At 45.1% G+C, this 26,094-nt stretch overlaps 1 protein-coding gene across 1 annotated transcript in view; it reads right to left on the bottom strand.

Moving 5' to 3' along the window:
* Positions 1 to 26,094, bottom strand: part of LCMT1 (leucine carboxyl methyltransferase 1) — a 66,294-nt gene that overhangs the window by 8,909 nt on the left and 31,291 nt on the right. The window contains exons 5-8 of the mRNA XM_004057373.4: positions 17,711 to 17,772; positions 8,123 to 8,225; positions 4,604 to 4,724; positions 98 to 199 (exon numbers count right to left, since the gene is read on the bottom strand). Of these exons, the coding sequence (XP_004057421.1) occupies positions 98 to 199; positions 4,604 to 4,724; positions 8,123 to 8,225; positions 17,711 to 17,772 (388 nt within the window). The remainder of the gene's footprint in view (positions 1 to 97; positions 200 to 4,603; positions 4,725 to 8,122; positions 8,226 to 17,710; positions 17,773 to 26,094) is intronic.

Genomic DNA, 26,094 nt, shown 5'->3' with positions numbered 1-26,094 from the left:
AACAGGGCTTCTCCGTGACCGTATCTGCAAAGAAAGACCTTTCTATATCTTGGTTGACTAAGGGTCCAAATGGATATCCCAGTCCCTGCTCTCTGACCTGTGACTCTAATGACTTGCAGGTCTCCACTCCCGCCAGGTCACACTGGCGTCTCCGCAGGTTTTCAATCATGATCTGCCCAAACCGATCACCCATGTTCACCTAGGAGGGAAAGAGAAGGTAAGATATTACTCTAAGGGTTTCCTAAATATGCAAAATAAAACATCATCATCCTATTTTTAAGCAGCCGAGGCTGACGCTTGATGACGCACACCCAGCATAGGAAAAGGACTGAGGGGCGGGCACCAGCACGGTGCTGGCGGGAGCATAAACTTGGGTAGCCCTGGAAGGGAAACTGGGCAGGATACAACCATTTTAAATGCTCAACTTGTGATCCACCAATTCCACCAAAAGCAATCTATCCTACAGACACACTCACACATGTATGCTAAGATGCAAGAATGTTTATCACAGCATTAGGTATAATAGGAAGAATCTGGAAATAACTCCTAGCATGTTTGTACAATGAAATTATATATAGCCATGAAAACAGAGAAGACAGATATAGACATGAAATGACCTCTAGGGTAAACTCTTGAAAAGTGAAGTACAGAGGAATATGGATAGTATGAGCCCATCTGTCTTCAAGGAAAAAAAGAATCTCTCTATGTACATAGAAAAATTCTGGAATGTGGCAGCCTTGCTTCCCAGATTAGAGGACCAAAGTCTGGGGCAGGAGAGAGATTTACTTTTCCTTGTCTACCCTGTTCTATTTTTAATTTTTGTACTCTACATGTGGTATTACTTTTTAAATTACAAAAACTAATCTAAAAAACCCAAAATTATATATGAAAAAGGCCAGGAAACAATATTAGTGTACACCATTGTAGTATATACACTATTGCTTTTTCAAAAACTCACTTTAGGCCAGGCATGGTGGCCATGTCTGTAATCTCAGCACTTTGGGAGGCTGAGGCGGGTGGATCACTTGAGGCCAGGAATTCAATACCAGCCTGGCCAACATGGTGAAACTCCATCCCCACTAAAAATACAAAAATCAGCCAGGCGCAGTGGCACATGCCTGTAATCCCAGCTACTCAGGAGGCTGAGGCGGGAGAATCACTTGAACCCAGGAGGCAGAGGCTGCAGTGAGCCGAGATTGCGCAACTGCACTCCAGCCTGGACGACAGAGCGAGACTCTGTCTCAAAAAAAAAAAAAAAGGCTGGGTGCGGTAGCTCACGCCTATAATCCCAGCACTTTGGGAGGCCGAGGTGGGCGGATCACTTGAGGTCAGGAGTTTGAGACCAGCCTGGCCAACATGGTGAAAAACCCTGTCTCTATTAAAAATACAAAATTAGCTAGGAATAGTGGCACACGCCTGTAATCCCAGTTACTCAGGAGGCTGAGGCAGGAGAATCTCTTGAACCTGGGAGGTGGAGGTTGCAATGAGCCAAGATCGTGCCACTGCACTCCAGCCTAGGTGACAGAGTAAGACTCCATCTCAAAACATAAATAAATAAATAAATAAGTTAATATATGTAAAACTCATAGAATAGTCCCTGCTATATAGTAAGCAAAATCTAAGAATTTGCTACCACTGCTTTAGAATTATTATTGAAATTATTATCATCCATGTAGTTTTGTCATCTTAAACTACTAATTAGGCAACAAGCTGAGCATGGTGGCTGATGCCTGTAGTCCCAGGGCTTTGGGAGACTGGGGTGGGAGAACTGCTTGAGGCCAGGAGTTTGAGACCAGCCTGGACAACATAGCAAGACCCTGTCTCTACCAAAAAAATAAAAAAAGTCGAGAGTGGTGGTGTGCACCTACAGTCCTAACTAATGGGAGACTAAGGTGGGAGGATCACTTGAACCTGGGAGCTCAAGACTGCAGTGAGCTATGACGGCACCACTGCACTCCAGCCTGGGCGACAGAACGAGACCCTGTCTCTAAAAAAAAAAAGACAAAAAAAAAAAGGAAAAGCAAACAATGTAAAGCATGTGAGCAATTAATACATGGTTTGTGAGGGTGCTGGTCATCGTGCGTTTGTTAGGAAACCACTGAATTAACTTAAATGTTCATTATTCACCAGGCGAGGGTGGTGGGTGGGAGCAGAACCAGTCTAGGGACAGCTATGGACAACATTTTGAAAACTGGCACATTCCCAGGCTTGCTCCAAAGTGACAAGATCTCTGGTCAGAATTCACTGAATCCATCATCTCTCATATGATGCTGAATAAACACTTGTTCAACAAAAGAATACACAAACTAAGGAAAGTGAAAGCAGCAGTACAAATCCAAAACATGTGGAGTATGGACAGCAGAATGTTTCCCCAGATGTGGTTATCCTGAAAGCAAAGATGGGTCTCCAGGATTTATTCACATCAAAAGAAAAGACCAGTGAGGCCAGCTTCCATTACATCCATCCATCAGGATGGAAGACAGAGTCTGAGGAGCGCTCCCAATTAAAGAGAGGGAAGGATGCAAAATCAACCAATCGAGAACCATCTACACAGGAACCTGGGCAGGAAGGGACCTGGGGAGGAGGCTGAGAGACCAAGGGCTAGCCCTAGATCTGTCCATAATTACGTGACACTGGGCAAGTCCCCTGATGGCTCTTATGTGTGATAAAATAAAAAAGAAAAGGAGACTTAAAAAATAAAACTGACCAACCTGGGCAACATGGCGAAACCCTGTCCCTACAAAAAAAATTTAAAAATTAGCTGGGCATGGTGGTGTGCACCTGTGATCCCAGCTACTTGGGAGGATGACCTGGCAGGATCATCTGAGCCCGCGGTCGAGGCTGCAGTAAGCCATGATCCCCACCACTGCACTCCAGCCTGGGTGATACAGTGAGACCCTATCTCAAACAAACAAATAAATAAAAAGCAATAAACAATAAAAATAGTGAGCATGTATCAGTGCTTATCATGTGATAAGCCACTGACCATCATCTCAGGAATCCCCATAATAATCTGGAGAGTGGGTATTTCTTTCTTTCTTTTTTTTTTTTTTTGAGATGGCGTCTCGCTCGGTCACTCAGGCTGGAGTGTAGTGGTGCAGTCTCGGCTCACTGCAACCTCCGCCTTCCTGGTTCAAGCGATTCTCCTGCCTCAGCCTCCCAAGTAGCTGGGATTATAGGTGTCCGCCACCATGCCTGGCTAATTTTTGTATTTTTTGTAGAGACAGGGTTTCACCATGTTGGCCAGTCTGGTCTCAAAACTCCTGACCTCAGGAGATCTGCCCTCCTTGGCCTCCCTAAAGTGCTGGGATCACAGGTGTGAGCCACCGCGCCCACCCAGTTCAAAACAAAGAACTGGGGCTCAGAAAGAACAAAAAATAGCTGATGCTTACTTACAGTTGGGCAACACTGTCAGTGCTTTTGGATACATTAACTCATTTATATCTCACAACAATGCTATGAAGTAGGGACTATTATTTTCAGATGAAGAAACAGGCACAGAGGGTCAGCCGGGCATGGTGGCTCATGCCTGTAATCCCAGCACTTTGGGTGGCCGAGACGGGCAGATCACTTGAGGTCATGAGTTCGAGACCAGCCTGGCCAAAATGGTGAAACCCCATCTCTACTAAAAATATAAAATTAGCCGGGTGTGATGGTGCACACCTGTGATCTCAGCTACTTGGAAGGCTGAGGCAGGCGAATCGCTTGAACCCAGGAGGCGGAGGTTGCAGTGAGCCGAGAGTGTGCTGTTGCACTCCAGCCTGGGCAGTAAGAGTGAAACTCTGGCTCAAAAAGAAAAAAAAAAAAAAGAAAAGAAAGAAAGAAACAGGCACAGAGGGGTTATGTAACTTGCCCAGGTCACACAGCAGGAACGCCCACCTCCAGAGAATGGACTCCCAATCACTAAGCTGTGCTGCCTAAGGTCACATAGCTGAGAGCACAAGCCAGGGCCAGGATTCAACCCTAGCTATTCCAAAGCTCTAAAGCAGAACTTTTTCTGCAATAAATCAGAAGAAGTAAACAGGCAGCTGGTAAATCATACATGGTAATTTTAGAAATTAGAATATTTTACATTAAAATCCTGCATTTCCAACTTCTTTCAAAAATCAGGAGTTCTGGCAGCTCTAGGCTCACATGCCTACATGATAACAACTGGCTGTAAATGGGCAGTGGCCACTCCTGTGAGATGGGACGTGGGTGCTGTTTCACCACAGTCCCCAAACCCTACACTATTACACCTGGCTGACTTCCTCCACTGACACCACCTGCCTGTCCCTGACAGCATCTGAGTTGCTACCCCGAAATGCTGGTAGCCAAAATCCCCTTCCTCATGTTCTATGACTCCATGGTACATGTAATGATAAAAATAAGAACTTGAAAATCTTTTGTAAAGGCTAAGACAGAAGTTCTAATAACTGGCTAGAAGTCTGCAGGAGGTCAAGAGGTCAGGAGTACTAAGATTGCTGGTTGGTGAATAAAGAAGACATGTGAGAGGCTGGAGGCAGAAGGAAAAGGATAAGGGAAGTTATCCTAAGGGTGCTGGGAGAGGGAAGCCACCACGGCGATCCTGTACGGAACCCAGTTCTCCTGTGCTTCCTTTTACCTGTTCGTAGTTTATGAACATGGCTCTCTCAAAACTGTTGGCTGCCCACTTCAGGAGGTTTGCGGACTGCTCTGGAGTCATGTAAACCAGCACACATTCAGCTATCAGGAGTGTTGGCAATCTTAAAGAGAAGAAAAAAAAGGCACATAAATTTGTTATCATCAAGTCAGGACCCTCTAATTGTACACATGTTGCAGTATTGGTGGGGCAGTCCATGCCCCAGGGAACTCAGAAGGCCTGAGCAAGCACAGCCCCAGTCAGGACAGGAATACATGTGGAATACCATCACAATCCGAGCTTTCTCCTGTGAAAAGGTGAGCAGTGAGCAATGATTTGTGTGGCAATGAAAACATGTTGAGCATGTGTGGTGGATTGTAAAAATGGTTTCAAGTTCTCCCCTGCTGTGCACTCACACCACGCCAACATAACACTGCAGCTTCCCCCATTTGAGAGGTGTTTATTCTTCTACCCCTGGAATCTAGGCTGGTCATGAAACTTTTGCTTTGGTCAACAGGACAGTAGCAAACATGATGCAAGCAGAAGCTTTAAAGTCACTTGCACATTGGTGCTTGCTCTCTTGCTGCACTTGGAAAACTGAAACCACTGTGTGAAGGAACCCAAGCTAGCCTGCTATAGGGGGAGAAGACCTGTGGAAGAGAAGAAGGCATCCCAACTGACAGCCAGCCAGACCCTAGCTGGCCTGCCCACTGTCCACCTGACTGAACTCCAGAATATCAGCTAAACCCAACCACAAGCAGAACCATCCAGCTAAGCCCTGTCCAAACTGCAGAAGAACCTCCAGCTAAGTAAGGCCAACCCAAACTGCAGAAGAACATCCAGCTAAGCCCAGCCCTGACTGCAGAACACCCAGCTAAGCCCAACAAGAAACTGGTTGAAAAGAACATGGTATGCCCTACCCAATGAACTGCTATGCAGCTCATAAGCATGATGTTTCAGGGACTGTATTTATTGACACAAAAGCTATCGATGGTCCCCAGATTCAAGTGGCCTATCAGATGCTTCCCTGCACTTCTTCAAAGCAGATACCCCAAGAGTAATGAAACAGTTGAATGTCATTAGCTATTTAATATTTCTTTTCCTTACACGATAATGTGTAAGCTGTTTTGTTCATAGTGAGTACCTGTACTTCACAGAATCTTGATTATTTGCTAAATGAGTGAATAGACAAACAAATGAATGATTGTATGTGTACATATACACATATATATTAGATTCTTTTTTTTTTTTTGAGACAGAGTCTCATTCTGTCACCAGGCTGGAGTGCAGTGGCACGATCTCAGCTCACTGCAACTTCCGCCTCCTGGGTTCAAGCAGTTCCCCTGCCTTGGCCTCCCGAGTAGCTGGGACTACAGGCACACACCACCACACCCACCTAATTTTTGTATTTTTAGTAGAGACGGGGTTTCCCCATGTTGGCCAGGCTGGTCTCAATCTCTTGACCTCGTGATCCGCCCATCTTGGCCTCCCAAAGTGCTGGGATTACAGGCGTGAGCCACCGCGCCCGACCGATTCTTTTAAAAGTTCCAAAACTGGCTGGGTGCAATGGCTCACGCCTGTTAATTCCAACACTTTGGGAGGCCAAGGCAGTTAGATCGCTTGGGCTCAGGAGTTCAAAACAAGCCTGGGCAATATGGTGAAACCTTGTCTCTACAAAAATTAAATGGGTGTGGTGGTGCACTGCTGTGGTCCCAGCTACTCAGGAAGCTGAGGTGGGAGGATCACTTGAGCCTGGGAGATTCATGCTGCAGTAAGCACAGATCACGCCACTGCACTCCAGCCTGGGTGACAGAGTAAGACCTTGTCTCCAAACAAACAAAAAGTTACAAAATTATACACATAGCATAATCAGATTTTAAAGAAAAACATATATTTAAAAATTTTGGGATAAAATCTTTTAAGGTGGTTATCTCTAAGTATTGCGATTAGGAATTATTTTTATCTTCTCTTCGAGGAACCATCAAAATCATCAGCAACAATTAAAACTACAGAAATGAATAGCATTTCTCAGAGATTTCAGCATCTTCAACTGCTAACACTTACAGGTGGGTTCTATTAGTATTCACATTTTCCCATTTTTCTTTTTCTTTTCTTTTCTTTTTTTTTTTTTTTTTTGAGATGGAGTCTTGCTCTGTTGTCCAGGCTGCAGTTCGATGTCATGATCTTGGCTCACTGCAACCTCTGCCTCCTGGGTTCAAGTGATTCTCCTGCCTCAGCCTCCTGAGTAGCTGGGGTACAGGCGCCCACCACCATGCCCAGCTAATTTTTTGTATTTTTTGTAGAGATGGGGTTTCAATATGCTGGCCAGGCTGGTCTCGAACTCCTGACCTCAGGTGATCTGCCCACCTCGGCCTCCCAAAGTGCTGAGATTACAGGCATGAGGCACCATGCCCAGCCTATAATTCACATTTTTCGGAAGAGGAAACAGATGCAGAGAAGTGAGTAAGTTATCCAAAGTCATGGTCTAGTGCATATTCCTGTCAGGATTCAAACCTGTGCAGTTGGACTCAGTTCCCAGACTCATGAACTACAATGAACATCCTTATGCATATATGCAAGATCTTCTCAAGGAGACACCCACGAAAGTGGAACTGCTATGTATGGTACACATACTTACAATGTTACTAGATACTTTCAGATTGCTCCTCACAGTAGTTGTACCAAGTTCACTTCCAGCAGTGGCATTATCATTCCCTATCCCCCACATCCTTGTCAACACTTGATATTATCAGCTGTTACATTTTTGCCAACTTGGTGACAGTAAAATAGAATTTCATCTGATTATCACTGATGCCCAATACCTGTTTCATATGATATTCAGTTTCTTCTTTCAGCTGCCTGGTAAGCTATATTTTGCCCATTTTTCTGCGGTGTTTTTTTTTTAATAGTAGTTGTTCTTTATATATTCTGGATGCTAATCTTTTCATTATATGTTACAAATATGTTTCTATCCATACAATTATCTTCTCTCAAACTTTTATATGAAATTAGGCACTAGTATTTTTACAAAGTAACACAGGTGATTCTGATGTAGAAACAGACTTGAACAGCATTGCTTAAAAAATTTCAGAAAACTACCCAGCACTTTGGGAGGCCAAGGCAGGCGGATCACCTGAGGTCGGGAGTTTGAGACCAGCCTGACTACATGGAGAAACCCCATCTCTACTAAAAATACAAACTTAGCCGGGCATGGTGGCGCATGCCTGTAATCCCAGCTACTCGAGAGGCTGAGGGCAGGAGAATCACTTGAACCTGGGAAGTGGAGGCTGCGGTGAGCTGAGATTGCGCCACTGCACTCAGCCTGGGCAACAAGAGCAAAACTCCACCTCAAAAAAAAAAAAAAAAAGAATTTTTTTCAGAAAACTAGGTAGCAATGAAATGATAAAACTCTTAAAGAATAAAAAATGGAACATGAATATCATGCTGTACTTCCGACTGGCCTTATCTCATAATTAGCATAAAATCACAAATGCAGAAGAGGTTTAAAAAAAAAAATCTCACTGTGTATTCATGTTACATTTCTTTAGCTTCTCTTCCAGTTCAGACAGGTCTCGGAGATCTGCTCCAATAACGGCATATCTCTTTGAATCCAGTATGTGTCCATCTGCAAATGCAATCAGAGGATATAATTTTAATGAATATGTCTTTTCCAAAGTTACAGTAGCCTCATGGTTTTTCCTTACTATAAAAATACATGCATCATTGTTAAAAAAAAAAAATACGTTAAGAGGAGGGTAAAAATGAACCAAAATCATATCTTCCAAAGATAACTATTCCTGTTCTGGTGTGTAACATTTCAGCCTTTTGTCCTATGTGCTTAAGTTATTGTACAAAACAAAAACACATCCCCTCTCATGCACATGGTGTGCACACACATACACACACACACACACATCCTGAAGAGAGAAAAGAAAATGGGACCACCCAATATGTGGTTTGAAAACTGCTTTTCCTACGTAACAACAGCATCAGGGACATCCTTCTGTATAATGATTTCATAGCATTCCATTGACTGGATAAAACATAACTTATTTAGCCAATCCCTCACTATGAGACGTGGTATTTCTAAGTTTTCCCCATCTAGGCATTTAAGCACCCTTGTATAAACATCATGAAGCATCTGTCCAGTTATTTCTTTAAAGTAGATAGTATGAGTGGAATTAAGAGATCAGAGGGTAAGCCTATTTAAATATGGGGACCCATTAGCAGGCTGCTCTCTAAATGTTATGCCAATTTGTGTTACGTTTTAAAAAAGACAGTTTATGTACTAATGTATTTACAAATAAAATGACAGCATTTGCTTTGAAAGACTCCAGCAGAGGTGGGATGAAATGGTTATCTATAGTGATTCTCAGGCTTCAGCGGTCATCAGAATCAACTGGGTGGCTTGCTAAACCACAGACTGGTAGGCTCCACCCCAAATTTCTGATTCACTACATCTTTCACTAGCAGAAATTTACATTTCTATTGGCTGGGCACGGTGGCTTACACCTGTAATCCCAACACTTTGGGAGGCCAAGATGGGTGGATCACAAGGTCAGGAGATCGAGACCATCCTGGCCAACATCGTAAAACCCCATCTCTACTAAAAATACAAAAATTAGCTGGGTGTGGTGGCGCATGCCTGTAATCCCAGCTACTCGCGAGGCTTGAACGTGGGAAGCGGAGGTTGCAGTGAGCCGAGATCATGCCACTGCACTCCAGCCTGGGCAACAGAGTGAGGCAATATCTCAGTTAAAAAAAAAAAAAAAAAAAGTTAACAAAATTTTTTTTTAAAGAAAGAAAATTGCTTGATTTTATTCACTCAACTTCCAGACATTATTTGCTCAACTTCCTTGAGGGTACAAACCATTGCAGGAGCTGAAACATCAACAGCTACCCACACTACTGCTAATAATTCAGGTTCTCTTGGCTCTGAGAACTTCAGCAAAAAAGCTGAAAAGGCTAACCTATAACATGTAAGTAGGTTCTCATTTATTATCTTGATAACTCCACTTGGCTGATTCAAATACATATGGCTACACACCATACGCTAAAGAAACACCTCCTAAGAGCCTGCTAGATGTCAGGAAAGCAATAAAGGGCAAGCAGGGAACCCAAAGTTGGCCCCAGGGTGTCACGAGTCAGGAAAGCAATATAAAGAATATGGCATGCAGCTGGGCGCGGTGGCTCACGCCTATAATCCCAACAACTTGGGAGGCCCAAGCAGGAGGATGGCTTGAATGAGGAGTTCAAGACCACCCTGGGCAACACAGCAAGACTGTCTGTACAAAAAAATTTTAAAAATTAGCTAGGTGTGGTGGCATATGCCTGTAGTCCCAGCTACTCCGGAGGCTGAGGTGTGATGGCTTGAGCCCAGGAGCTCAAGGCTGCAGTGAGCTATGATCGTGCCTCTGCACTCCAGCCTGGGCAACAGAGCAAAGACCTTGTCTCTACAAAATAAAAGAATATGAAGGTAGTTGCCTACCCTATTATGAAAATAATTCCAAAATGCCTGTGTAACTTCTTGCAAATAACAAATATATTAATAATAAGCACATTTGGAATGAGTTTTTCCATCCCTGGCCAAACAACAACAAATAATACACCAGAATATTAACACATGAAGTCTAATACCATGTAGTTCAGGGGAGATCTCTCTTACTCACATTAGGATCTAACATTAGCATGTAAAGCAAAAATCACACATCATCATCATTATTCTTATAAGTTGTACACAAGGTACATCTGAGCTGAAGGGAGTCAGTGACTTGAGGCTCACCCGCCACTCTGCAGTGGCCCAGCCGTATGTGGCGGCATACTGGTATACCACATGGGAAGCACTGGACAAGACTACCTTGAGATCCCTTTGAATGATAGAATTTGATGACTTGAGTAACTCACACCAGCATCCCATGATTCAGTTGCTCTTCTTAAGTCAGGGGCTACTCAAGCTGTGGGGAAATAACAGGTCCATTATCTGTCCTTGAAGGATGCTTTATCATTATTTTGTAGGGAACTGAATGTATTTGTGGAGGACAGGCTCAGAGCAAGTTTCGAAGGAGTTTTATAATTCTGGGAAAATAAAGCCATTTGTATAAAATCTAGCACTGGCAAGAGGCCATGAGAACAGAAAAATCCTTATCTGTCTGGAATGCTTCTGAGAGCTGGTGGGAAAGATAACTTGGTTGCCAAAATGAGATCTACAATCCCTTCTTTTCCTACATTCTATTTCATGAGAGAAAAATGTAAGGCAACTGAAATCATTTTGTGTGATACTTACAGAACTTTCTAAAGAAACAGACCGGCCGGGCACAGTGGCTTATGCCTGGAATCCCAGTACTTTGGGAGGCCAAGACAGGCGAATTGCTGAAGGCCAGTTCGAGACCAGCCTGGCCAGAATCTCTACTAAAAATACAAAATTAGCCAGGCGTGGTGGCGCACACCTGTAATGCCAGCTACTTGAGAGGCTGAGGCATGGGAATTGCTTGAACCCAGGAGGCAGAAGTTGCAATGAGCTGAGAGTGTGCCACTGCACTCCAGCCTGGGTGACAAATCAGAGCAAGACTCTGTCTCAAAAAAAGAAAAAAGCAAGTATTGTGCCAATGTGAATGTGGAACACAGGGGTGGTGTCCAATCTGATTCCAAGGTGAAGCTGTAAAGTGCCCTACAGGGCACGCATCTCATGAAGCAATTCTGGGTGCTTAAGAATGAAGTAAAAATGGTATTTTTATTTCATTTTATGTGTACTTTTTTTTCAAATGACTAGTAAGTTGTTAGGACATAAATACTTCAGCTGTTTAAACCCAACTAATTAAAAAGAACTGCTGAGTGTTTTTTGGCTCAGGGGTACTATGAAAACATTACTGAGACAAATTACTGGGAAGCAAGAAAGGTGGGGACCCCCTGGCCTAGCCCAATGCCTGCTACACAGCACAGGTCTTCTGTGAAGATGACCACAAGTGATTAAATCCAGGCAGGTGCTGGAATGAGCCCAGCTGAGAAGTTCCACCTGAATGAACCCAACCCAAAGAATTGTGAGCTAAATAGATGGTTGTTGTTTTAAGCCACATGCTTTGCAGCAGTTTGTTACAGTGCAGAAGCTAATGGATACAAGCTTTAATTATCTGCCTCATTAAGTATATATACTTTATCATCCTAATCAGTTTTTTTTTAATTGTTGTTGTTGTTGTTTTTTGAGACAGCGTTGCATTGTATCACCCAGGTTGCAGTGCGGTGGCACGATCATGGCTCATTACAGCCTCGACCCCCCAGGCTGCCTCAGCTTCCTGTGTAGCTGGGACCACAGGTGTGCACCACCATGCCTGGCTAATTTTTTTCATTATTTGTATAGATGGGGGGTGGGTGGGTCTCCTTATGTTGCCCAGGCTGGTCTTGAACTCTTGGGCTCAAGGGATCCTCCTGCCTCTGCCTCCCAGAGTAATGGGATTATAGGTGTGAGCCACCAAGCCAGTCTTAAACACTTTTAAGAGGTGATTAGGTCATGAGGTGAAAAGGCATGAGAAAACTGAAGACTTACACAATGTAACACAGTAGTTAAACACATACACACACACACACACAAGTGCTGGTGTATCATATGACTAATATTCTCTTCCATCACCGCCAGGTGCATTTCGAGAGATGTGTTGGATCTGTAGTGAACCCCATCAATCCCATTCATGGTATCTTCTATGACAAACTAATTATCATTGTTGATAAGCATTGCAAAGTGACCTTTTAGGTTCACAGATTTTCCTAGGATCCTTCAGTTTAAAAAAAAAAAAAAAAAAAAAAAAGGTAAAATGGAGACAGCCTCAGGCAGATTTCCGGATTGTACAGAGAATTAGTTTGTCTGACTACCCATCTGACACTTATGGGGCACTGAGCCAAGTCCTGGGAATAACTGATGAACAAGAAGACATGGTCCCTGCCCTCATGGGGCTTAAAATCCAGTGGGAAAGAGAGAGAACAAGGGCAAGTGTGGTAAGTTCTACAGAGAAGTTCAGGGTATCGTGGGGCATGTGAAACAGGCTTCTGACTCCCTTTAGAATGGAGTCCAAAATTCTCAGCCGGCTTTACGATCTTTCTCAATCTTGAAGCACACACCTCCTGCCACCCGAGCCCCAGCCACATTGGCCTTCCCAGCTCTTCCTTCAGTGTGCCCTGGCTGAGATCATCTGTTCCCTAGGTAGGGTCTCCTTCTCACGGCCCAGCTGAAATCCTGTTCGCATTCTGAAGTGCTTTCACTTGCTGTTCTTTTCTCTTTCTGCCTAATTTCACCAGAGTTGAAGCGGATTACAAAAACACAAACACATTCATCCATTCAAGCAGTCACGTGAGTATTCATTCAATACTGTCTGTGCGCTAGGCACTGCTCTTGGTGCAGGGATTACAGTGGTAAACAAGACAGAAGCAGTCCCTGTTCTCAGGAAGCTTACATGGCAGAAGAGGGAGAAAGTGAATCATTAAATAAATGAGTAATCAAGAATATATCAAGGAGCAGTTAGTACCATGAGGAAACTGAAAGAGAAGAGTGTGACATAAGGCGGCAGGAAGGGGGTCTGTCTTTAACCTAGTAGTCAGGGAGGGCCCCTCTGAGGAAGCGGCAGTTGAGCAGATGAGAAGGAGCCCATCAAGCAAAGAGGAGAGAGGAAATGAAAAGGACTGAGGGGAAGAACATTCTTGGCACAGTCAGAGAACAGTAAGATATCTGTGTGGCTAGATCATAGTTACTGTGGTCAAAGGGAAAATCAGGAGCAGGTGCGGGGGCTCACGCCCGTAATCCCAACACTGAGAGGTCGAGGCGGGAGGACTGTTTGACCCCAGGAGTTTGAGACCAACCTGAGCAACATAGCGAGACCCTGTCTCTCCCCAAAAAATTTAAAATCAGCTGTGTGTGGCGGCACACAGCTGTAGTCCCAGCTACTCGGGAGACTGTGGCAGGAGGATCATTTGAGCCCAGGAGTTCAAGGCTGCAGTGAGCTGTGACCAATTGCACCACTGTCCTCCAGCCTGAGCAACAACAGAGTGAGACCTTGTCTCAAAAAAAAAAAAAAAAGAAAGAAAGAAAAGAAAGCAAAATCAGGAGGCACGCAGAGGCCTAATGAACAACATGGGTCCTATCCGATAGGGAGTTTTAAGCAAGGCGGTAACAGAACCCAATTTCCCTTTTTCACTCTTTTGAGAGAAAGGGTCATGCTCTGTCACCCAGAATGAAGTGCTGTGGTGCAATCACAGCTCTCTGTAGCCTCTAACTCCTCGGCTAAAGGTATCCTCCTGCCTCAGCCTCCCAAGTAGCTAGGACTATAGGCGTGCACCACCATGCCCAGCTAGTTTTTTTTTTATGTTTTTGTGACAGGGTCTCACTAGGTGCCCTCAGCAATGCTCCCACCTCAGCCTTGTGAAGCACCGGGATTACAGGTGTGAGACACCACGCCCGGCCTTCCTTTTTAAAAACACCTTCTGACTTTTCACTGTGTGCCCATTTGTACACTTTTGATTTTTTACCCTAGGCAGACGTTAGCTTAAAAAAATACATCATCAATTCTAAGATGCATCCTTTCACATTTTAACATTCCTGAAATCAGGATGCATCTAACAGTTGGTGATGTGTCAGCTTAAGTGTCGGCACTTTTTCTTTCTTACTGATAAATAATGGTGATTCTCACTGTCAACAGCCTTGTAGGTTTGATAAAACAAGGTCATTTTTAAACAAATATTTTTTGTCAGTTTTAAGATCACCTATCAGTTCGCCCAAATTTTCATTCACATTTTTATTTCATTTTTATTCAAATTCTCCTTTCTCAGCACAATGGCAAAATCAAAAACTATAAAGAACCAGAGTAAAAAATTTACCGATGAGACACAAAATTAAAAGATAAGTAAAAGAATGAGAAAAAAGTTCAATAAAAAAAAGTTGACAACAGACCTTTATCAAAGAACACATCTGGCCGGGTGCAGTGGCTCACACCTATAATCCCAGCACTTTGGGAGGCCGAGGCCGGTGGATCACGAGGTCAGGAGATCGAGACCATCCTGGCTAACACAGTGAAACCCCGTCTCTACTAAAAATACAAAACAAATTAGCCGGGCGTGGTGGCGGGCGCCTGTAGTCCCAGCTACTTGGGAGGCTGAGGCAGGAGAATGGCATGAACCCAGGAGGCGGAGCTTGCAGCGAGCTGAGATCGCGCCACTGCACTCCAGCCTGGGTGACACAGCAAGACTCTCAAAAAAAAAAAAAAAAAAGAACACATCCATGTGTTATGAAGCGTTCCTATAAACTGAAAAGGAAAGAAACCACAAACTAATGGAAAAAGGAAATGAAAAAATTTACCAAGAGGTCCCAAAGTCCAATAAAACGAAGGAAAGATGCTCCATCTCACTAGCATTCAAAGTTACATAATTTTTTTTAAATAATAGGGCATCGGCAGGGCCCAGTGGCTCATGCCTGTAATCCCAGCACTTTGGGAGGCCGAGGCAGAGGATCACGAGGTTAGGAGTTCGAGACCAGCCTGACCAACATGCTGAAACCCTGGCTCTACTAAAAATACAAAAAAAAATTAGCCAGGCGTGGTGGCGCGTGCCTGTAATTCCAGCTGTTTGGGAGGCTGAGGCAGGAGAATCGCTTGAACCCAGGAGGCAGAGGTTGCAGTGAGCAGAGATTGAGCCACTGCACTCCAGCCTGGGTGACAGACGGAGACTCCATCTCAAAAAATAAAATAAAATAAAATAATAGGGCATCATTTTGGCCTACCAGACTGGTAGAAATTGTTTCTTTTGGATAGACTCTCATCTCATGCTGTCACTCAGACTGGAGTGCAGCGGCATGATCTCGGCTCACTGCAACCTCCGCCTCCCAGGTTCAAGAGATTCTCCTGCCTTAGCTTCCCAAATAGCTGGGATTACAGGCGCCCGCCATCACACCCAGCTAATTTTTGTATTTTTAGTAGAGACGGGGTTTCATCATGTTGGCCAGGCTGGTCTCGAACCCCTGACCTCAGGTGATCCACCCGCCTCGGCCTCCCAAAATGCTGGGATTACAGGCGTGAGCCACCACACCTGGCCAGACTGGTAGAAAATTTTTTAAATCACAATATACCCAGTGTTAGGGTGTTATGGTTTGAATGTGTCCCTCCGAAGTTCGTGTGTTGGAAATTTAATCCCCCATGCAACAGTGTTGAAAGGTAGGACCTTTAAGAGGTGATTCAGTCCCAATGAATGAATTAATGCCACTCGCTTGGGATTGGGATTGGGAGTGTGTTCTGAGTCTGCACCCCTTCACCTCTCTCTCACAGTCATGCTCTCTTGCCTTTCTACCTTCCTCCATGGGATGACACGGCAAGAAGGCCCTTGCCAGATGTGGGCCCCTCAACCTCAAACTTCTCAGCTTCCAGAACTGTACTAAGTCTCTGTTCTTTTTATAAAGTACCCAGTCCCAGGTATTCTGTTATAGAAGCACAAAACAAGCTAAACCAGAAAACTGGTACTGAGAAGCTGAGAAGAAGGGCTGTGGCTCTAAGTACCTGAAAATGTGGAAGCAGATTTGGAACTGGGTAATGGGTAGAGGTTGGAAGAATCTGGAGGAGTGGGCTAGAAAAAGCCTAGACTCCTTGCCACCCCCGCCTCAGAGAACACTTTCCCTCCTCTCATGTCCCTGCTTGTTGTAATAAACCTGGCTCATCTAGTCACCTGATGCCCACGGTGTTACCTGTGCTGACTACTGGTGAAGGCTGTCCTCTCTGCACGATCTCTGACCTGAATTACTAATAAACCCCTTTAACTTCTCTCAGACAAAAACTGAAAACAAAGGAAGACTGTGGTAGATAGAGACTGACCCATAATTTGAAAGGCTCAGAAATGAGAAAAGCATTGTTAAGACACAGTCATAATTAAAAGTTGAGGGAAAAAACGGAGAAAATTGACTGCCAGGGCCAAACAGGTAACAGAATTGAGTGAAGCAGGTCAAGTGTAAGATACCAGAGAGTGGTGGGGACAGAACTGGAGGATGGGCAACTCCTCTAACTGAGGCAGCCACTATTTAATTGTTCCCATGTAGAAATCGTGGTAACATTACATGGCCTAATGTTACCACGTCTTCTGGTTTTTTCCAAGAAAAGCTAGAAATCGAGATTTTTCATGAGAAGTTTATTTTTGAAATGTTGGCAACTAACTCAAGGTCTTTACAGAAAGACTGAAGATTAGAGACCTAAGGACATCTAAGAAGAGTCATTTAGAAAGTCGTTGAAAATTCCTTCATGGTAACCCCAAGTATAAATGTATCGGCAAAAGTCTACTATAGACTAAAAATAAAATTCTAAGCTCCCCAGCCACCTGAACCAAGGGGACCCCAGAGTGACCTTGAAAACTGAGTTCTTGGCCACGTCGGGATGGGAGGTCAGATGCCTTCTCAAAACCCTTGCTCACTAACTGCCTGTAGGCGTTCTTCCCTAAGGGCTAAACAGCAACCAGCCCTTTCAAAAGACTACTGCTGCTGTCATCCAACCCAACTGCCTGACTGCTGCCCCTCTCTTTGGCCACTCCAAAACGGTCAACCAGCATTCCTTCCTGATGAGACCACAGAACAGGGTGTGGTTCTGGCCAGTCTCCGAAAGATGTGGGTTTTTGTGTCCTCTGCTTCACCTTTTGATGTCAGAGGGCCAAAACCTCCACCCTTGGATCATGCTAACACTGCCATTTTTTTGTACATGGGACCTATGATGGGATGTGAAGCTCAACTGCACACGTACACAGTTCGCCCTTCATAAATATTCATGACTCCTCCTATAGCTTATTAAATATGTATGTTCACCCACCTGGCTGAGCATAAATTCCTCCTCCTTTTGCCCCTCCTTCAAAGTGTCTGTTGTTGACTTCTAGAAGGAGGTTGTGCTTCCCAGCCTGTTAGAATGGCCACCCTGCAGGCTCAACCCTCTCTGAGAAAGCAAGCTCTCCTTTCCTAATTTACGAACCTCGTCATTCTTCAGTTGACAATACATTGTATACCACCACACACACACACACACACACCCAACACAAACCCCATCTTCAAAAAGGGGGTGGGAAGCAAAAATACTGATACAGTCCATTTTGCATTAGCTTGATACTTGCCCATCTGAAGTGTGTCCTCTGAATGCAGTTCTAGAATGGGGCTGGATAGGGGAGGCTTGCATCTATGGGAAGATGGGAAAGAGGAGAAAAATGAGTCTATTTGCTCCTCAATTTACTCATGAGCTCATTTACTGCACAAATGCAGACACTCACTACCAAAATGGCAAATATATATTTGCTATTGTTCAAAGCAGGGGCCCCTCTAAAAAGGGCTTCAGTTTAATTACTTTTGACGCTAAGCACAAACAGTAAAACTTCAGTGGACACAGGTCTCAGGTGATATCGGCTAAGCATTACACTCAGCATTTGATGTCCAAATCACAAACTGATCATGAAGTATTTAGACTTAGAAATAGCTAAAGATAACCTAACAAGAATTTTTCAAATGTTCCAATGTTTTTTTGGGCCATCTCTAGTTTGCTGCCTATTCTCAATCAAACTTTTAAAGATACCTGTTATTTGTTACAGGTAGCCAGAAGAATTGACTCTTACACAAACTTGAAGTTCAGTAACATTTATGTGGGAACTACCCCAATCCAGAATAGGCAAAAAATCAGAAATCAGACACGCGTCAATATCCCAACAACCATAACCAAACACCAACACACTTTCTGTCCCAGGAAACCATCTCTGGACTTAACCTAGAGCCAGTTACTCTTATTCCACTCAGAGTTCTAACCAGCCAGTACTCTGCAGTTCCCAGAGCATCAGAATTGCCATTTATCACTTAAAATGCATATTTAATATAAAATTAAATATATCAGGAAAGGGTGATCCATTATTTTCATGGATCTAGAAAAAATAAAGCTTGAAAATTATTTCCAATTTATAAGGATCAGACTTTTCTAAAGGACAGCTGAAATACTTAATGTTTACTCACATTTTTTTCAGTATAAGAATTAGGGTTTTATTTAAATGACTAATTTAAAAGGGGGGATGGGGAGGGACTGTAGTTAAAACTATTAAGATGCAAGCCAGGCACAGTGGCTCACGCCTGTAATCCCAGCACTTTGAGAGGCTGAGGCAGGCAGATCACCTGAGGTCGGGAGTTCAAGACCAGCCCGACCAAAATGGAGAAAACTCGTCTCTACTAAAAATACAAAATTAGCCAGGCATGGTGGCGCATGTCTGTAATCCCAGCTACTCGGGAGGCTGAGGCAGGAGAATCGCTTGAACCTAGGAGGCGGAGGTTGTGGTGAGCTGAGATCGTGCCATTGCACTCCAGCCTGGGCAACAAGAGCAAAACTCCGTCTCAAAAAAAACAAAAACCAAAAAACTATTAAGATGCCTTGATCTTGAGCTTGAAGTCACAGTTTGAATCTCAGCTCCACCCTTTCCTAGATAGAAGACTTTGGGCAAATTAACTTCTTTAAGCCTCAGTTTCCTTATCTGCAAAAAGGGGATAACAGCAGCACTTAATTCATCAGTGTGCTGTGAGGACTGAATGAAAACAATCCAAGTGAAGCACTTAACATGGTACTAGGCTATGAAAGCTCTCAGCACACATTAGCAAACTTGTCATCTGCAACTCTGTAAACTCCTTGATACTAGACTCAGAATGGCCCCCATAATATGTCATCTATAATAACTAACTTCAGTCTTCCATTCATTCATTCATATACACAAAAACCCACTTACTGCACATCTATTCTGGACCAGGTAACCTACTTTTTTTTTTTTTTTTTTTGAGACAGTCTTGCTCTGTCACCCAGGCTGGACTGCAGTGGTGTGATCATAGCTCACTGCAGCCTCGACCTCCTGGGCTCAAGTGATCCTTCTATCTCAGCCTCCCAAGTAGCTGAGACTATAGATGCACCCAACATGCCTAGCTATTTTTGTATTTTTAGTAGAGACGAGGTTTCACCATGTTGCCTGGGTTGGTCTCGAACTCCTGGGCTCAAGCAATCCACCAGCCTTGGCCTTCCAAAGTGCTGGGATTACAGGCATAAGCCACTGTGCCTGGGCAAGGCCAGGTAACTTTCTACAGGCCCTTGGAATAAAGTAGTAAACAAAAGACATAAAAATTCAAATTATGAAAATATGGGGTCACTTTTTAAATGTTCCAGGAAACTACATTAATGGATGGAGAGTCATAATGAAAAGGAACAGGAATGGGATACGGCTCCTTCTTCATGTTTAACCAGACCTTCTACTTAAAGAATCCCAGGAACTAGCCTTAGGAAATCTAAATATCAAACCAAGGTGGTGGAGTGTCTCATCCCAGGAAGGAACACTGAACAACTGATTTACAGCAGGGGTGTCCAATCTTTTGGCTTCCCTGGACCACACTGAAGAACTGTCTTGGGCCACACAAAATACACTAACAATAGCTGATGAGCTTTAAAAAAAATAAGTCGCAAAAGAATCTCATAAAATTTAAGAAATGTTACGAATTTGTGTTGGGCCACATTCAAAGCAGTCCTGGGCCGCATGTCGCCTGCCCGCAGGCCTGGGGTTGAACAAGCTTGATTACAGCCTTGTTGCCTCTGGCCAGCCCACCAGGTGGTCCATTAACCAAGATAACCATCAGCCACTAGATATGCTGACCCGCATCCCCTACCCCTCACATGCTTTGCCCAGCTCAGCCTACATGCCCTCTCCTGATGTCAGTTACCAGGCTTTGCTAATAAAACGTCTCTCCCGGCTCTTCCAGGGAGCCAGCCGCAGAGTCTCTGCCGTCTCCCCGTGCGCTCAAGCACAAGCCCCCAACTAAAAGCCTTGTCTGGAAAATCTGCTTGGTGCCATAACAGATTATCTAGTGAGCCAGGCAGGAGCACAAGGAGTAATTTCCCTCCCTGCAGGGGAGGCTTGTGAGCCAGCGAGCCGGAGGGAGGCCCCATTGATTCAGCGCTGCCACCGCGACTGGCGAGTTTTCCTCTAGTCTCGCGACTGGTGAGTTTTCCTCTGGTCTCTGCAAGACTCCTCACCACCCCCGCCCCAGACAATGCTTTCCCTTCCCTCGCGTCCCCTATTTGTTGTCTTTTTCCTTCTTCCTTTCTGCTTTCCTTCCTTCACTTTTAACTTCATTGGCTCGACCTGAACAGACACCCGTGCAGGATGGACTGACACGGCTGGAAGGAACTACTACTGGGTGCCCTGGCTTCAGACCCAATAGTTGACAATCTTCAAGTCTTTCAGTGCTTTCCCTCCCTTTGCCACACCTGTTGGGAAGGGAAGCCTGTGAGCTTTTCTCTGTCTGTTCAGTGTTTGAGCCTACGGACTCTGGGTGCTGCCTTTATGCGGGGAGAATTGACGGCACATGGGGCTGGAGTTTGCCTAGCTCATGCCCTGATCTGTTTTTCCTTTTTGTATGTTTAATTCAACATCTTATTGACTGTCATTCGGTTACTACCAAATGCAGGACACTGGTCAGTAGAACCTGGACCTGCTGTAAGGTTGAAGAAGAAAAAGAAACCATCCAAGCTGGCACTCGGTTTTGGGGAGTTCTCTTGACTGCTCACGCCGGCCCCCTTGTGTGACCTGTACTGTTGTGCTGTGTGGGGCTGGGAGCCAACTCTCTTTTCGTCACCTGACACCTGTGCTTGCACCCTGCCCCTGGTCCTTTAATAAGACAAGCAGACACAGGGGCTACAGTCATGGGCAATGCCCCAGGCATCTTCCAAGACTCACATCTGGGATGTATCATTTCTAAATGGAAGGAATCCAAATCAGATGGTTTAAAGAAAAAGAAACTCCAGCCTGGGAAACACAGGAAGACTCCACCTCTACAAAAGACAGGAAAAATGAGCCGGGTGTGGGGGTGCCTTCCTGGGGTCCCAGCTACTCAGAAGGCTAAAGTGAGGATCGCTTAAGTCCAGGAGGTTGAGGCTGCGGTGAGTTGTGGTAATACCATAGCACTCCAACCTGGGCAATGGAGTGAGACCCTGCCTTAAAAACAAATTTTTTTTTTTAATTAAAAAAAAAGAAACTGATTTTCCTCTGTAATACAACCTGCCCTAGTACACATTAGATCAAGAAAAATGGCCATGGGCAGAAGTGGATCTCCTAGTTTTAACACTATCTTACCGCCCGACCTATTCTGTGAATGGACAGAGAAATGGGAAGAGATACCTAGCTACAAGCTTTTATGAAGTTATGCTATGACCCAAAGCTACTGGATTCTTGTCAGGTGTGTGTGGCCCCTATTTCCAGGTTCCTCCTGAAGGAACCTGAAGAAGTGGACCTCCACAGCCTCAGGCCCCGAGCACTCCCTCCCTACCCTAAGCAGGCCTCCTGGGGAGGGGAGCCCCTGTGCTGTCCCCAACAGCGCTCCAATCGGACTCCAAACAGGCACCCTCTTTTGCTTCCTCACTGGCCCAGGGCTGTTTTCCCCTCAGAGAAATGGATGGAAACGGGGGAGTGACAAGGGTGCAAGTTCCTTTTTTTGGTGGTGGATCTAGGACTATGTAAAAAACACTTTGGTAGATTTTCAGAGGATCCTGGTAAGTTTAGAGATGAATTTGTTAAACTAAATCTCGCCTTTTCATTGACGTGGCAGGATGTTATGGTCACTTTGCAGTACTGGTGACAAGCAACGCATATTTGAAAAGGCTAAGGAATATGCCAATAGCCAGGTGGTCACTAAACACCAATATGCAGTCATCTGTTTAGGGGGAGATGCAGTCCCAGGCATAGTCTCCACGTGAGTGAGACTATGGAGAAAACCTAGAAAAAGCTAGAATGAGCCACTTTGTCACCTGCCTGACTGAAGGAAGAAGGAAATGTATAGTAAAACCTGTACACTATGACAGGGTCAAGAAAATTACCCAGAGAAAGAAGGAGATCCCAGTAGTCTTCCTCAATCGAGTCCCTGAGGCCCTTGGGAAATGCACCCATGCAGACCCAGAGGCAGCAGAGGGGAGGCATCGCGTGCCGTGCATTTTATCCTTCAGTCAGCTCCGGACATTAGAAGGAAATTACAGAAAATTTGGAGGCCAGACCCCAGACCCTGCTGTTGACTTTGGCAGAGGAGGCTTTTAAGGTTTTCAATAACAGACAGGACACAGATGGCAGGTAAGAAGAGGAGACTGACCAAGACAGCACAGCTTCTGGCTGCCCTAATTCATCCACCATCTCAGGGTGACCCTAGGATTCTCAGGAGACCAACCAATCGAAGACAGCCAACCTTGGATGGAGCCAATGTGCCTACTGCAGGATGGAGGGGGTCACTGGAAGAGAGGCTGCCCTGACCTCCTTAAAACAGGACAGCCGGCAGGCAACCCTGGCCAGCCGCCACTCCTCACCAAGCTTTCAGATGAGATTGATGCACACCGCCTGACAGCACCCTGGCTCTGACTGCAGCACACTCCATCGTCATCACACCACGGAGCCTCAGGTCACCCTTGATGTGGCAGGTAGGAAAACAGTTCCTCGTGGACAGCAGAGCTGCCTGCTCTGTCCTGACCCAGCCTATTTGCCCCCTCTCTAATTGCAATTGCAGGGTAATGGGAATAGACAGGTGTCCTAAGGTAAGAAAATTTACTTTCCCTCTTGCTTGTGAGGCCATGTCTAGGCTTTTTTCTCCTCATTTCTGTATGCCCCCCGGAATGTCCTACTCCATTGCTGGGTAGAGACTTATTAAGCAAAATGGGAGCCACCATCTCCCCGGAAGAGGACAGACTGCAGGTAGAGGCAGAGCCAGAACAGGGAATCCACCTGCTAGCACTCTTAAATGGACAGGAACTTGAGACCCAAAACATACCCAAAGAAAGCAAGGATCACATCACCCCTTCCCTATCGGACACTTCAGTCCTAGGACAGGCTAATAAAGTTCCGCCAGTAAAGACAGACCTGAAGCCTGGGATGGGCTACCCATGGAGGAAATCGTACCTCCTAAAACCTGTGGCACTGAATGGGGTTCAGCCATTACTCCACAAATTCCTATAGCAAGGGCTAAACCCTGCCAGTCCCCAGGCAGCACCTCGGTCCTCCCTGTTAAAAACCCTAATGGAGAATATCAGTTTGTGTAGGACTTGAAGGGGGGTAATGAGGCAGTCATTCCCATCCACCCAACACTGGTCCCAAGCTTGTCTGTGCTCAGATACCTGGAGATGCTCAGTTTTTCACTCTACTACACTTCAAGGATGCTTCCTTTTGTGTAGCCCTCTCCACCCAGAATCCCTGTATCTTTTTGCTTTGAATGGAGAAATCCCTGATACCCAGAAAGCCACATAGTACACATGGACTGTGATTCCCCAGGGCTTCTGGGAAGGCCCCTACCTTTTTGGGAATGCAGGGAGCTAAGCCTACAGAATGGGACTTTTATTACAATATGTGGATGACTTGTTCATTGTCAGCCAAACATGGCAGGATTCAGATTTTAATATCATTAAAACCTTGAATTTCCTGGCTGAGCGGTGATACAAGGTCAGCCCCATCCAAGGCCCAGATTTCTTTACAGAAGTTCTGATATCTGGGGTTCATTCTGACCCCAGGAGCCCAAACACTAGTTGTGGACTGGAAAAAGCAATCACTTCATTGCTGGTCCCACAAACAAAAAGGCAGCCCCAGAGTTTCTTGGGAATGGTGGGCTTCTACAGTATTTGGATTCCAAATTATGGCCTGATGGCTAAACCCCTATGTGAGACCCAAAAAGGGGAAGAAAGAGAGCCCTTGTACTGGGAGAAGAAATGTCAACAATCTTTTGAACCCCTAACAACTGAGCTGGGTCAAGCCCTTGTCCTTGGACTCCCTGAGAAAAACCACTTACCTTGTATGTTTGTGAGAGACTAGGAATAGCTTTGGGAGTCTTAACTCAAAGGTTAGGACCTGTTCAGAAGCCAGTGGCTCATTTTTCGAAACAGACAAATCCAGTTGCACAGAAGTGGCCTGGCTGCTGGAGGGCAGTGGCAGCCACTGCCCTGCTGTTTAGTGAAACATCTAAGCTGACACAGGGACAATATACAGAAGCTATGACTCCCCACCAGGTTCAGACTGGGTTAGAAGTCAAGGGACACCATTGGCTCACTGCAGGGAGGCTGACCAACTACCAAGCTCTCTTATTAGACACCCTGGATATTACTTTAAGGGTATGTCAGACTTTGAACACAGCAACCTCACTCCCAACCACAGATGATGAGGACTCACAGCATCAATGCACAGGGCCCACAAAACAGACTCCAGCAGGCCTAGCTTGTGAGATAAGCCTCCTGAGAATGCAAAGACGGAATGATATCCTGATGGCAGTAGCTTTGTGGAGGGAGACCCAAAAGGCAGGACATGCAGTAGTAAGCCTGAAGGAGACTACAGAAACTAAAGCCCTTCCTCCCCAAAATGGCACAAAAAGCAGCACTAGAGGCCTTAACAGAGCCTCACAACTGGGAGAAAGGGAGGGAGTAAATTTATACACCAACTCAAAGTATAGGTTTCTCCTGCTGTGTGCCCATGCAGCCATATGGAAGGAAAAGGGAATGTTAACAGTTAAAAATTCCCCAGGCAAACATAAGGATCCAATCCAACTTCTCCTGGAAGCGGCACAACTTCCCTGCCAGGTGGCAGTCATTCACTGCAAAGGCCACCAGAGGGACTGGTCCCTCATCAGCCAAGGAAATAGGGCCACAAAACAGGCAGCCTGGTTATAGGAACCCAGCAATGTGTTGGCCTTAATGACAGACCCTACCAACCTTCCTAATCACCTACAATACTCACAACAAGAGCAAGAGGAAGCTAAGGGGCAGGGGTACCAGGAAAACAGTGCTGGATGGTTCACAGATGGTGACAAGTTTTATTCCAGGAACTGACCAGTGGAAAGTTACTAAGCATCTCCATGATGCCACTCATTAATGGAGAGATGTTTTATGGAATTCTGTCCATAAAATATTCACCAGAAAGAAACTAAGAAAAGGTGTAAAACGAGTAACCTTTGCCAGTGAATTGTGTGCCCGAAATAATCCCCACACCCATCCAATTCCCCCTTCTTGACTTAAACTGGTTCAACACAGGGGAACTTATCTGGGAGAAGACTGGCAGGTTGTTTTAACCCAAATGACTCCAAATCTAGGGTACAAATATCTCCTGGTGTTTGTGGATACTTTTACTGGATGGGTCAAGGGTTTCCCTACCTATACAGAAAAAGCAGTAGAAGTCTGTAAACCTTCACTAAAGGAAGTAATTTCTCAATTTGGACTCCCCAAGTCCCCTCAGAGTGGTAACAGGCTCTCCTTCATGGGTAAGATTACTCAGAGCCTCTCCACAACCTTAGGAATAGATTATGAACTGGCACCCCAATCATCAGGGAAAGTTAAGATGAACCATACACTTGAGACGACTCTAGCCAAACTCTTTCAGGAGACGCACGAGTCCTGGGTTAAGATGCTCCCAGTCTTCTCAGGGTCCGCAGGGCCCCTTCATGCAGCCTAAGACTTAGTTCTTCTCAGATGATCTAC

The sequence above is a fragment of the Gorilla gorilla genome, chromosome 18 (assembly GCF_029281585.2).
Source record: "Gorilla gorilla gorilla isolate KB3781 chromosome 18, NHGRI_mGorGor1-v2.1_pri, whole genome shotgun sequence".
NCBI lineage: Eukaryota > Metazoa > Chordata > Mammalia > Primates > Hominidae > Gorilla > Gorilla gorilla.
The sequence above is the reverse complement of the archived record's forward strand: the minus strand, read 5'-3'. Positions and strand labels throughout refer to the sequence as shown.